At 32.0% G+C, this 15,329-nt stretch overlaps 2 protein-coding genes across 2 annotated transcripts in view; one reads left to right on the plus strand and one right to left on the minus strand.

Annotated features, from left to right (window-relative positions):
- LOC126972802 (TWiK family of potassium channels protein 7-like) overlaps window positions 1-8,224 on the minus strand; it is a 176,241-nt gene extending 168,017 nt beyond the window's left edge. Inside the window, exon 1 of the mRNA XM_050819868.1 lies at window positions 7,175-8,224. Coding sequence (XP_050675825.1) covers window positions 7,175-7,409 — 235 coding nt within the window. The 5' untranslated portion in view covers window positions 7,410-8,224. The remainder of the gene's footprint in view (window positions 1-7,174) is intronic.
- A 762-nt stretch (window positions 8,225-8,986) lies between these two features.
- On the plus strand, window positions 8,987-14,419 carry LOC126972830 (GTP-binding protein 128up). Its single transcript, XM_050819917.1, has 7 exons — window positions 8,987-9,189; window positions 9,663-9,783; window positions 10,313-10,488; window positions 10,810-11,049; window positions 11,637-11,805; window positions 12,307-12,559; window positions 13,544-14,419. The coding sequence occupies exons 1-7, from the start codon at window positions 9,148-9,150 to the stop codon at window positions 13,644-13,646; spliced, it is 1,104 nt and encodes a 367-aa protein (XP_050675874.1). The 5' UTR covers window positions 8,987-9,147; the 3' UTR covers window positions 13,647-14,419.
- The last annotated feature ends 910 nt before the right edge of the window (window positions 14,420-15,329 follow it).

The raw sequence follows: 15,329 nt of genomic DNA on the forward strand, positions 1-15,329 counted from the left end.
GCATACTTTTTCGAATGGGTGGTAGTTTTTGTCCTTGTCTTTGTCTTTCAAAAATATTTGAAATTGAATCTTTTGTCTTGATTTGTCGGGGCGCAAACTAACCGCTGATAGTGTGCACTTATCGATAAGTGAATGTGCCACGTACGTATCTATCGATAGTTCAGCGTAGATTTTGACATCTAGAGATAGTTACATAAACGTGTTCTACAAGTACCTCGAGGTTTCCTTTGACATTAGACGCTCAAAAAGTCAAGGATTTTCAAAGATCTACTAACACTTTCCGAACGATTCGATCACCTATATTCATATTGTATTTTCACAAGCTGTTTGACCATCGATCAGCGAAGTCCGAGATTGTGAACCCTATCAAACAACTTTGGGATCAATATTCGAAAAATTTTAAAGCTTTTGTAATTGAAAAAGCTACCTTACGTAGGTTAGTGTTACATAAAATAAAATAAACTCAATTGTTTTGTTCCTTGTTCCTAACTTACCCAGTTAAACAACCGAATCTTCTTTTCTCATAAATAATAAACTTTGATAATAATATCTCATTTAAAATTCATTTATACAACAATAGGTTATTTGGGAGTGTGATAAATAATATGCTTGCATTTATTCATAAGAGTACATGCAAATTTTCTTAGCAAATATTTATAGCAAGAAAAACCTTTGCGGGACTCTCGATTCTATTACTGTTTGTAGTTTGTTATCGCGTAAATAGAATGTTTGTTTTGTTGACAAATTGAAGGTGAAAACAAGTTTTCACAAAACCCTAAATAAAGAGGGTTTGTCACGAACTTTGCGTATTAATCAGAGGTAAAATGTAGAAATATTCATGTATGAAGTCGTTATTGTATTTCCGTTTCTGTGACGTTTAAAAATTATTCTATTTTTCATTTTGAGGGAAAACATTTAACTCTATTCTTTTTAATAGTAGCAGTTTTAGTTTAGTATAAAGTTAGTATGTTGTTTTATTATAATTATAATTTAATTCTGATAAATAGTAAAATTATCTATACTAATATTATAAAGCTGCAGTGTTTGTTTGTTTGTTTGAACGCGCTAATCTCTGGTACTACTGGTCCGATTTGAATGATTCTTTCAGTGTTGGGTAGTCCATTTATCGAGGAAGGCTATAGGCTATGTTTTTTTTCAAAATTAGGGATCCGTTATAAAATTGCTATTTTGTAACACAAGGTGTAAAATCGAAAACCTATTTTCGCGTGCGCTGCAAAAACTATTGACAATAGAACAAAATGATGTACAGGCTATAATATAGGCAATATTTTATTAGTTATAAAACTATCGCGTGAATTATACTTTATATGGCAAAACAACGTTTGCCGGGTCAGCTAGTTAAATTATAAATTTCATGAATATATTATGTATTACTGATGCCGGCCCTTTATGATTAATGTGGTACACGTTTTTTTGAAGATTTCAATGTTGGAAGTTCAATTCATAATTTTGCATTTGCGTTGAAGTTCCTTTTGATAAGGGCCTCTCATTCGGATGGAGAGTATGGTATTTTAGATAAGGTGTCTTGCCCGTCACGAACCCTTTTTCTATTCTTTGAATAAATATAATAATTGAACATGTTGTTGCTATATCTTACTATTTATTTAGTTAGTCAAAGCGTCAGCGGTGTGAAGACCATAGCCGTTGCCTCTTAACCGGGAGGCACTGATTCGTTCCCCGCCCTCCATATGCCATGACCATGTGTTAAAGTTTTCCGAATTCATACTGGACACCCAACTTACAGTCCTCATCTAGCAATGTGTGACTTCTTTTTATTACCTTTAATAAAAATCAACCGAAAGGGATCCAGTTTTAGCGCTAAGAGATGCGGTAGAAGAGGTGTCTGCGGCAGACTAGAAAGTCGTTTTGAAACCTGGATTAGACGCATAAGACTTTGTATAGAGACTGACAGAGAGTACTTTAAAGAGATTTAATACAACGAATGTATCCATATTAGATGATATTTTTAGTTTCTCAATACATTCTGAGTATGTACGTATGTTTATATGACGCTCTTACGGACTGCGCAGAATTATAAATATTGTGTGTTAAGTTGACCAACCCGCACAGCTGGTGCGGGGTTTCACGTAGAATAAGCGCACAGTAGACATCAGTGGAAAGTACTAAACGATTCAAAAGTGTAGCAATGAGTTTTTTGCTTCTTTCTCTAATGAGCTCTTAACACACACATGTGATGTGTAATGGTATAAAAAAATAGTATAACCACAGAGTAGGGAGGGATACTTTGAAAGTCATTTTCAGACCACAATGAATAAATGATTTTTGATATTATCAGCCAGTGTGATGATTGTGTGTCAAAATATTTGAAATCATGCAGAAATTAAATTTGATATATTTTTACAAATTACACAAACAAATACTTCTAAAATTGGAAAAATTTCATCATCAAATAGTAACGCGGCAAGCAAGATAAATGAAAAAATTTCACACTACGGTTTGCCTATAACGCTACTCACTCCCATACATAATTTGTTAGATCAACTTGCAAATCAAATCAAAATCAGTTTATTCACGTAGGTCACGGAAATGACACTTATGAATGTAAAAAAAAAAATCTTATAGAATCTACCGCTACTTCGCAAAGGGTTGAGCTAATGAGAAGAAGTAGCAAGAAACTCATTGCCACTCTTTCATATCAAGGTTTACATTTAAGTACATCGATTTACAAATCATTTCAAATTACAATATAATATGAAAAATGATGCGACAGACACACTCAAACGTCAAATAGTCAATGTCTTACACGAGTAAGTCAAAAAAGTAAATGTAAATTAATACAAAAGTTATTGAGTACAGAAGCTGCATCATCCACATACACCATAAATAAATAAATGTATTCTGTGAGCATTTTATAAGCGATTATAAATAAATAAATATGTATATATCCATACATATATACACACATAATAACTTTTAAGAATCTGAAACCGAGTCTCCGGCAACAGGATCATCCTGCCACTACAAGCAGCGCCCGTTCACGAGCATGACGCATGAGCCAGCAATCGCCTCTCTCAACCATATTTTAGGGAAGGGGATGACCCGTCCCATGTCGCTGCCACAAGCAGTGACATTTAAGCGAGCTTGACGAAACCTGTTACGAGAACTCAGCAAACAACAATAAAATAATCCTAATCTACATATCACGCAATACTCACCAAATACCTCTTCTTACAATTTGACAATTCTGCTTAAACTTGTAATTAATATTATATTTTTACTAACAGTAATCAAAAGCTCAATCCTTTAAGGTAATCAAATCAAAATTATCTTATTCCGGCAGGTCAAGGAAATGACTTTTCTTTTATATCCACCTCCTTTGAGGGTTGAGCTTTAATAAGAAGAAGTGGCAAAAAACTCATTGTGACAATCACTCACTCACAAATCATTTCAGTTACAATATATGTAAAGTGATGCAGCAATAATACTCAAACTACAAATAATCAAAAAAAAATGTAAATTAATACGTACCTACGTTGCAGGTATAAAGTTCCACCAAAATGATCGGCCTTTTTGAAAATATTATTTTTTAGTTATAAATAATAACGTATTCAAATTTCAAGCTGTCTCAAATAGGTTTTTTTAAAATTTTTTTGCAAAATATTTTTGCAGGCGTCTGGCACTGTTAAAACCCCGAGTAAATAGTCTGGTTTGTTTTTTATTTACTCGTTAAACATAAAACTACAGTCTACAACATATAAAAACAGCATATTTTTGGGAAATAAAATATATTTCTAAAACTTTAAGGGTTTATTCAGCCCCTCTACTCACCAGCCAGGTCTGCAGCTTGCAAGTTGGCGTATAATAGGAGAGTTATTGAACAAGATTTCAGCTTGCCTCAAATACCTACCCAAAAATTGGTGCCAGTTCTCGGACTATGATAGGTCTGATAGCTTAAGCAAATATACTTTTTATTTTTTTTTTTATTTAAATATTTGGATCATCAACATTACATATATTACACATTTGTATAAACTTATGCAGTATTCTATTTATGTAACAAATAAAAATGAACACATCATTCAATGGTAACAGTGTGATTTATACAGTCAAAACTGTCTAAGTACTAAATTTGTATAAAATACGTAAGGATATAATTTATATGGTTTTATAAGGAAAACGATATAGGTACATACTACTTGGAAAAATTATTAGCATGTCACATCATTCAGTTTCTATCTATATAAGAAAATTCAATTCACAGCGAGCAATTTGCAACAGTAAAGAAAATTATTTAAAAATATTTATCATTTTATTTTGAGTATGGGAGTTACCACAAACACAGAGTGCCACAAACACATACGATTTTTGGTTTAAATTTGATTGTTCGAAAATAGAACGTCATTGGTTTGAAATAATGAAATCGGAACAAGAATAGCTTTTGAATTTCGAATCTCATAAGCTTTTCAATATGCATTCTCTATGAGTTCATAGGAGACTGGAGAGTCATGAATGTTTATATTAAAAGAATGATAGCAAAGGAATTTGAAAATAATATCTTCCTAGGAGATTTACTATCGTTATAATATAGTACCTATTTTATATATTTATTGTTATTTTTTAATTTTATTTATATTTTTTATTTTATATATATATGAAAATGTTAAATTGATGTTATGTTATTTATTATAAGGTACATTTTTGCCATATTTATGACGAATTATTTAAAAATCATTATACATTACAAAATAATTTGTTACATAAATATCAATTTAATTCAAGTACTTCTAATATAATATATAAAATTCTCGTGTCATGGTTTTAAACATTGAACTCCTCCGAAACGGCTTGACCGATTCTCATGAAATTTTGAGTGCATATTGGGTAGGTCTGAGAATCGGACAACATCTATTTTTCATCCTCCTAAATGTTAAGGGTGGTCACACGAAAATTGATTTTTTTATTTTTTTTTTACATTTTTTTTATTATCATTATATTTGCTAATTCTAAAAAAAAGTGTTATTAATCAGTAATAAGGACTTTGCTTTTGATATTGTAGATATAAGGACCATTGCAACCTCGCGAAGATGCACAGCATAAATTTTTACAATTATACTTCATGGGCACCATGTAGGAATAACTTGATCGATGTCAAGAGATCAATGCAGTAATGATAATAGCAATTCTTCAAGATCTGCAGCAACTACTTCGTCAACATTTTGCATGTCGTGTTAGCCCGCAAGGCAACTGAAAAACATTTATTATTTAATTAAAATTATTGTATGTGGATATATGAATACCATATTAATGTGAATAGTATAGAATACTTCGGTATATTTTTTCTCCCGTGTTCTAGCTTCACAGGTACTCTAAATAATGAATTCAATTATATTAAAATTGCTATGATAATAGGTGTTAAATCTTGTGTTGCCTGGTTGAATCGATACAGAAAGGAAAGAATATTGGATCTAATTGTGACATGCGATGAAAAGTGGATTCTTTAGGATAACCGTAAGCGAAATGCCTGAAATGCAATGCCTGACCCCAGGCCATCGCCGCAACAGTATCCTAAAGCAAAGCTTACCAATAAAAAAGTAATGGTAACTGTTTTGTGGTCTCAGCATGGTGCTACTTCCTATAGCTTACTCCGATCTGGTCAAGCATTAACGGCAGATGTCTATTGTGCCGAACTCCGAACAATGATAGCAAAACTAGCATTAAAACAGCCCCGACTCATGAATCGATCTTCACTATTATTACTCCAAGTTAACGCGAGACCTCATACAGCACGAGAAACCGTTTTAACTCTACAGGAACAGCAATTAGAAACCATTCGTCACCCTAATTCCTTATTCGCCAGACCTTGCTAACGGACTACCCTTTTTTTCGTGATTTGGATAATCTTCCACGTGAATAAAAGTTTTCTTCTCAGGAGGCAGTACAAAATGCTTTCACACAGTTTGTCGAATCTACTTAGATCACCACAGTTCTATCACAAATGTATATTGACCTTATTATTAGATGGCAGCAATGTATACATAATAATGATAATTATTTTGATTAAATAAATATGTTAAATTAAAAAAAAACTAATTTAAATTTTTCAGTACAAATCGGCAATTTCATACTTTAACCCCTAATATAAAACTCAGGCAGATCATTTCTATCCATCATATTTGATTGGAAATTTAATTTCATACAAATCATACGTAGTGAGATTGGTTTTGACAGTAGGATAATCCGTATTTACATAATAAACCTATATTGTGAATATAAAAGTGGGTCTCTTTTGTTGTTCTCTGTTACTCCTTAACCGTTTAATTTACCCACCATTTTCATAATATTCAGTGTAGACATATTCTGAGGTAAGAGCATCTAGGGCTGTACCTATTTCTAGTTAAGAGTTTCTTAAACACGATATTAAAAATCTTTAAATGTTCATATGTATTTATGTATGTTTAAGTAAGTATATAGTACAGGCTATGCCTAGTTTGGGCGAAATAATTTGTGTAAAAGCGTATATAACTCACAGAGTTGTTTTCAACAAGTTCATTTGTTACAGTTTAGTCGATTTTTCACCACTATATTTACTTAAGGGTTACACTATTTCTATGTTAGTTAGCATTCGCAAGTGTAAAAAATGACCTATCGATTGGTACTCATATCATACGATTTCTGTCTTTAGTATTTGGTGTATGAAATTAAATGTAAAAATTGTTTCAACTCTCCTCGGTCTCCCCTACACTTAATTTTATAACTGCTCACCACTTTATAAAACCTTGGACTCTAATGAAAAGTAGCCAACAAAAACTGATTGCCACTCTTTTAAATCAATATTCATAGCATAAGTAATAATTTTACAGTTATTTAAAGAATAAAGTAAAGAGATGAAAATACTCAAACGTCGCGATTCAAGTTAAAATTTTGAAAAAGTACCTAAATTAATTAAATAACCCTAAGAGTTATTGAGTAAGTTCCACAGATATGTTAATCTACAAACTGTAATAATAAAGGTATTATGCGAGGATTCTATTAACATTATGAAATTACTAAAAATTTATAGCAAATATATCTTTATAAGCATTTAATCATCCAACCACCACAAGTAGCGCCCGTTTATGAGCATAATGAATGGACTTTAATTTGTACGATGCAAAATATATTTAATTATAAATTACTATAGTAGAATACTCACCTGTGATTGCCCATAGCTCTTTCAAACACTCTTCCCTCGAACGATGAATAGCTGTTCTCTCCTGCACTTGGGGTCCTGACTCCAGATATTCAAACAACACAGCACCCAAGAGGACGTAAATAACAACTATCACAACTAAACCGACTTGAGAACAAGCAGTTTTTAAACAGCCCGCAGTAAAACGACGAAGAAAGCTCGTCTTTTCTGGTCCGTCTACAGATATCTCTGACGACATCGTTAAAATATTAATGGCATAAATTTCACTCAAATACCATAGTTTGTAATGAAGTAGCAACAGCACATTTTCAATTATTATTTATATTAATAAAAAAAATCAGGTAAAAATAAGTTTTGAATAACACTGTCCATAATATTTATTAAAATAGGTAACAGTTTTCCCAAAAGTTAGGCATATCTCATGTTAGATCTAAATTAGACCTACAAGAAATATTATTTATTTGAATTCATTTTGTAATATTAAGTTTTTTAAAAACAATACCGGAACAGTTTATTATAATGTTCTTTTAAACTCTATAAACTAAATACTTTTAATGATTCATTCTTGTTTATATCTTACTTAACAACATCGCAAACTTGTTGGAAACAATAACATTAAGAGTACACGTCTTTCTAGAGCGGCAACTGGGGTAGCACTGAAATGTTTCCGAGCTTTACATAAAACGAACACTGCGCGCCAATGGTTTCATACTTCTTTCAGGATTGCAACTTGTGTGAAGAGCGTTTTCCACGTACGTACAAATTTCTGGTAATAGTGACATCTTGCGGTTGGTGGTTTACTTTCATTCCCATTGTTTAAGTTATATTTTTCGACAGTCAACAGATGGCGCTATAACTGTAACAGTCATATTATGATAGATTTTTTATTTCTCATCTATACGTAAAAAGTCTGTTATAACTATATCTTTCATTAATTTATACCGTCATCTTGCCATAAATATGTACCTACATGTTAAGGACCTACATTAAATATAATTAGCGATACTGCCTCGTCTAGCCTAGTTTGTCCTTGTTGATAAGTATTAGGATAGTAGTCCTGTATTCTCTGACAGATTGTGCGAGTGAGAACGCTCAGCACTTGCTGCACAACTTCTTCAGTTGGAGAATGTGGAAGATACAACACAATATTATAGCCAATATCGTTTTGAAAGTAGACCACCAAGCTAAGAGTACCTATGTATTTTCTAATTTTAACGTTATTGATCGGTGCTATGATTGGACCTTGTTTTAATTTCTTATTATACCTGAAATAAAAATACATGCTGTTAGACAGTAAAGGACATACTTAAAATGACATAAATTAAAAAAATAATGTGACTGAGTGTGATTGATTCCCTGTAAACACAGAAGTAAAAAATGGACAGCTATAACTCAGTTTAGTTTCTCTAAAGGGAATCTCGATATTGCAATGAACGTAGTGTTTAAATTCTCTTGGATTGCAAACCGGACTAAGTTTTTTTTTATCTTACAACAAAATGCAGAACCAGTTTAGTTCTATTTTTCCTCCCGTAGCTTCTGTGGAAGACATACCACAATTTAGCCAATACCACGTTTAAGTAGACCACACTTAGAGAATATGTATTCAAATAACACGGTAGTTATCGGTGTTAAATAATATTTAGTGAGACAATATTATTAATGTAGCCTCAGAGCATTATGATCAATCCTTGTTAATTGCTCCGAGACTCCAAAGTGTAACAATAGGTTTTAATTTGACACTTGACATGCGCTGTCCCAGTCAGTTTATTACTTGTCAAATAAAGATTGACAACTTGACACGCGTACTCCTACTCTCACTATAGCTCAACTTTTAAATTTTTAATTTATGTGCAACTTCTAAGTTTTACAATAATTATTTTGTTTTTTTAGATTCAAGATCGTTCACTGAAATATAATTTATTAAACTAAGCATAGTAAATTAGCTTAGCGCAACTAAATACATAAATCCCTACAAAATGAGTACCATATTAGAAAAAATCGCAGCAATAGAGTCTGAGGTTAGTTATAGGTTAATAAAGTTCTGTGTTATGCAGATTTAATGGAAATTTCATATCCAATGCACCATTTTTCTTTTAATAATTTACTGATAGATGGTATATTACCTCTATACATCTTAGTTTATCGTCAAATATTTAAATGCAAAACGAGAAGTCTGATTGAATGTTTGACCAAGATCTCGCCCTCTCTTGCTTTTCCCCATACAAAGAATGTATACTTACTTACTGCATTTTAAACAAAAAATTTACAGTTTTTAAACCCTAATAGACATATATACAGTAAATATTAGTATGAAAATGTAGGGAAAATTAAACTTAGCTGTAGATGCTATCTATCAACGGGGATGCACTGAAAATTGTCTTAATCAAGAGTACTATGAGCTAGACAACTTGTATGAAAGTCTGTCAGAACTGTGGCAGATGTGATTATATGTATGTAATCAATTTTAAATCCATCCAAAATAAACTTTCAGATGGCTCGTACCCAAAAAAACAAAGCTACTGCTTTGCATTTGGGTATTTTGAAGGCAAGACTTGCTAAGCTAAGAAGAGAACTTATCACACCTAAAGGTGGTGGTGCTGCAACTGGTGAAGGTTAGTAAATGTTACCCTATCACAATAGTTTTGTATGGTCTTTGTAGTTGTCAGGGACACTTAATGTGTTTTGTCTATTCAAATGTTAAGCTTTTTTTGCATGTTATTGGTACTGGTTACTTACACCTATAAATTCATTAGTAATGGGCTACATCATTCAGTATAAATGAAATAAACTTAAGTCTGATCTGTCTACAATTACCCACAACACATTGCTTGATCTCCAAACACATGTACTGCTAGACGAACACCCAACCAACAATAAGTTACGGGAAGGTTACCTTTAGTTTTATTCAATAATTATCATGTATTAATCACTGGTTTTATAAGATATACATTTCTTTGCCTTAAATTGATGACTTATTTACATTGCAATAATAATTCATCTTGTTATAATATATTAAAATTTTGTATTTGTCTATTATAATATATTGAATGAAAAATGACTGTGAGTTTCTTTCCATTTTGACTTTATAAAATAATTAAATCAATCAAAAATATTATCACAAATACCTATTATATTATTCAGGTTTTGATGTGGCTAAAACTGGAGATGCCCGTATTGGATTTGTCGGGTTTCCATCAGTGGGAAAATCAACATTGCTCTCTAATTTGGCTGGTGTCTATTCTGAGGTGGCTGCTTATGAGTTCACAACACTCACGACTGTACCTGGCTGTATTAAATACAAAGGTGCTAAAATACAGGTATAAATATTTATTAGTCGCTCATAATATTGCTGATGTAAAAATTGTCTTTCCGGTGAAAAATTCTAATCTTTGATAAAAATCTTTGACCGTGAAGAGTTTTCTTTATTTTGGGATATATAAAAAAATGTTGGAACTTAAGTCACTGTATAGAATGGTCAAAGAACTTCTGTTTTTTTAATAAACTTTGATGAAACAGTCTGCATTATCTTTTTAGGTTTGTGATGTTTCAGTTTGCTATGAGTTATCAGTTATGGCCTTTGGTCCCATACTGACACTTAATCCAATTCTGACAATAATAATTTTGGTATAAAATTCCAGTTGCTTGATCTACCTGGAATTATTGAAGGTGCTAAAGATGGCAAGGGTAGAGGTCGTCAAGTGATAGCTGTAGCTCGTACATGCAGTCTTATATTTATTGTGCTAGATGTATTGAAACCGTTGCAACATAAGAAGCTTCTGGAACATGAGCTGGAAGGGTTCGGCTTAAGACTAAATAAACAACCACCAAACATATACTTTAGGAAGAAAGAAAAGGGTGGTATCAACTTGAATACTACAGTAAGTATCAAATAACATGCAAAATTAATAGATTTACACTTCTTAGGCAAGATATTCTATTTGTGTTTAAAAAGAAGGAATCATAGTCTATGGACTACTAACACACACACATTAGTTCGTGTTGTATGTCTAGTACACTATTTTTTTTCGATATTCTCTTTGGTAAATAATAATAATAATAATAATTTTTCACTATATTCAATTTCCTAATTGTGAATATTTATTCAAGAAATAAAGATAAAATATTTTTTTGTATTTATTTGTAATGAAGAGTGCCAAATAGTTGCATGAATACTTTGCTATTTGTTGTCTTTAGATAACAATCTTAAACACCACAACAGTGTTAAGTTGTTCACATCTTGTGGAGAATCTCAAATGAAAAACATGCATATTCTCACATTTCATGGTCTTTTAGATATTTAATACAAATATTTCATGAATTGTGGATTTCTTAAGTCAAGAATTGGAACATTTAAATGATTCTGAGTGAAATACGCAATATTATTATATGTTGAGTAGCTGTAAATAGCCCATGAATTTTGACTAATCATTAGCAATAAAGTTGCATTCATTTTATTATATTTTAGTGCCCCCAGTCTGAACTAGATTCTGAAACAGTTAAAACAATACTATCTGAATACAAGATCCATAACGCTGATATTACATTAAGGTTTGATGCTACTAGTGATGATTTGATTGATGTTATTGAGGGAAATAGAATTTATGTACCGTGCATCTATTTATTGAATAAAATTGGTAAGTAATAATACTCTTTAACATCCAACATATCCAACCAAATTCAATGAAATTGAACTGTACTAGATAAAAGAAAAAATAACAAAATAATTGCTATGATTAGTAGTAAATTATACACCGTAGACTGTATTTTGATAGTTTTTATCATTGAGGATATATTATTGATAATTTGGACTAGTGGAGGCTCGTTTTGCACAGGATGCCGGATAGATTATGGGTACCAAACAGCGCCTTTTACTGGCGTGAAACAGTAATGTGTAAGCAATTTTGTTTTTCGGTGTGTGGGGCGCCGTAGCTAGTGAATTACTGGGAAAATAATGTCTCAAGGTCACGAGCGCAATTCTTGTAGTGCGACTCAGAATTTGTGGGTTTTTCAAGAATCCTCAGTGGCACTGCATTGTAATGGGGAGGGTGTATCAATTACCATCAGCTGAATGTCCTACTCATCTCGTCCCTTACTGTCATAAAAAAACGTTTAACATAAATATAATTCAATTCCAGACCAAATAAGCATAGAAGAGCTTGATGTTATTTATAAAATTCCTCACTGTGTCCCAATATCGGCTCATCACAGGTGGAACTTTGATGATTTACTCGAGAAGATGTGGGAATATTTGAAGTTGATTAGAATTTATACAAAACCAAAAGGACAACTACCCGACTATAATTCACCTGTTGTTTTACATGCAGATAAAACAAGTGTAGAAGACTTTTGTAACAAATTACATAGGTCTATTGTCAAGGAATTCAAATAGTAAGTAATTTGTAGGATAATATTTTATTCATGTATTGTAAAAAACAGATAGAAACTTTAATCTAGAATCTAGGTGTTTTGATTTAGAAGTCAATTCATCTTACGAAAGAAAATCTAAATATTAAATATCTAAAAGAGGTTTTTTGCATTACACACTTGACTGTATTAGGATGCAACTTACATCTATCATTCCAAGAATTTCCTCAAGGACAGCTATACATACTGAAGGCCTCCTCTGCCAATTATAAATTTTCGCCATGTTTTTTTCAAGAGTTTTTAGATTACAGGCCTGCTCTAATTGACACGACATCTAGTCTCTTAAGAAATCTCTAGAACAAGCAGTTACCAAAATTCCCATAGCAACAGTGTGTAATACATTCAAGGCCAGAACTGGCCTGTAGAAATTTCGAATAGAAATATTTTTTATTTTTTGCTGAGACTTCAATAAATAAGTATATGTTTTATTTAGATTACGTTTCTATTATTAACAGAAGTTATTATACCAGACTAGGTACAGATAACGCGCAAGTTGAATGCAGAGTTCAGCATTTTTTGTTCTGCCTTTCTTCAACACACATGTCTAAAACATTTTTCGCCAATTCACGTGCTTGGCGATGATAATGATAAACACGTAGTTTTTGGAATTAAACCTGATGGGCTCGGATTAGCCATTATTTAATTCAAAAAATAACACAGGTTCTCAACTTTAGTGTTAACGTAAACACATTAACTTCCACGGTAAGCAACGACTACGGCATAGCACTACACTGCAGGCGCGCGAGTCGAGCGGACAGGGGGGGAGATACTTCCGCTCTTACCCAGGCATTCCCGACTGCATTCAACTCGCCCGATAACTGTAGTTTGACTGTGAATGACTACTGACACTCATTGAATAGACGTTTTTTATTACGCTTTAATTAGTATCATTCAAATATTACAAATTTCCGAAAATATGTACGATAAATTTTGTTTTCATATTTGCAGTGCTTTAGTTTGGGGCTCATCTGTGAAGCATCAGCCGCAAAAAGTTGGTATTGAACACGTTTTGGCAGACGAAGATGTTGTGCAAATTGTTAAGAAAGTTTAGGTCGAATCATAATTAATTGTTAATTAATAATTTCGTGTTTTTTACTGTTTGCGTTTTTTTTCTTTGTAATCTCAATTAATACTTTTAAACAACGTGGCGCTAATATGGCGATATTTAATCAACACACGGGCAGAGGTACATAACCGTAATCATAAGGAAATACTTATAAATTAAAGTAATTAATTGAAATTTTCAAACAAAGAAATTATACATTTAGAAAACAAAATTTTAATCACCCTTACATGGGCGCTATTCACCTACGAGTTCTGACGGCTACGGCGCAGCTTGGAAGAAGTAGTTTCAGCTACGTTAGCTCGCGGCTACTAGATTACTTACAGGATGTTCCGAAATGATGTTATGGAAATTGCTTGATTTAGGTGAATCATGTATTTTTTTTTTATTTTTTTTTTACGAGTAAGGTTAAGTAACTATCCGTGTGTTCATTTAATGTCGCCATTACAGCGCCGCACTGCATTTTGTGTCCAAGACGTCCCCCAATTAAATACAAATCTGATTACTTACTTACCTTAATATTTCTATGAAAATTTGAATCGGATTTTGTTAACAATTTATTGAGTATTATTATTTTTTGGTTAATGACCCTGATTAATATTTCTATAAATTAGTAGACGCCTATAACTTTGCCTACACAATAATCGTAACTTTTTCTTTGTGAACGGATTATACAAACACAAAAGTTAAGTCCATCAGTGAAAGCCGTCTAGATGTTTGTATGATTAGTGTGCACAAATAAACAGACAAAAATTATTAAACTGTTTTCTCTCAGCTACATAAGTACTACCATATTGAATCGTGATCCATCTTAATTTCATTTTCCTACAGTCATAATAATCAAGTGGGTAGGTTGAAATTTGCTTGAACATACATTTCCTACAGTATATTTTTCCTTACGTGTAATAATTAGTAGGAAACAAACTTGATCGAAATTCACTTATTATTGGACAGATTCATCATTTATAACTATTTCAGGAACACTCACGCTATGAATTACATAAATAAAAGCAAAGCTATTCATTAATGATTTAAGTGCAATATTTTTGCTAAAATCGAAATATGAACAGAAACATTTTCCACAGATAAAATTTGAACATCACATTTTGACGTTTCGATACGCTACTTTTTCTTTGAATCTTAGAGATGGGACATTTCGAATGAATTACCTAGAATGGAAACTGAACTTTAAAAAATTTACAATAACTGCAAAATATGTACGAAATTATTCATTTTCAAATTTTATTGTTTCAAAACAATAGTGTCTGTTGTACAAATAAGAAGATTTACAATTGCTTTTATTAAACTTATATTTATTATTTATTTTTTTGTATTGTACTGCAATGTTTCTTAAAATAGAGCGAGGACGATCGTGACGGAGATGCCTTCTACTACTACTGCTTTGTTTTTATGTCAAATCACTGCACGTTTCATACAAAACTAAATTTCAATTTTTACTTAGACAAAACCGCCTCTTATTATATAGTATTTACATCAATTTTGTCGACGGTAAACTGTACATCAAAATTTTTTTTGGATCTTATGTACAGATGCGGCACGGTAATTATTAAATTATGTACGTAAAGATATAAAAGTGGCCTGAGTTATTCCTTATTACACCACCTATATTAAATCATCTACCATAATATCCACCGTTAAAGGAACAGTTAC

The sequence above is a fragment of the Leptidea sinapis genome, chromosome 27 (assembly GCF_905404315.1).
Source record: "Leptidea sinapis chromosome 27, ilLepSina1.1, whole genome shotgun sequence".
Lineage (NCBI taxonomy): Eukaryota > Metazoa > Arthropoda > Insecta > Lepidoptera > Pieridae > Leptidea > Leptidea sinapis.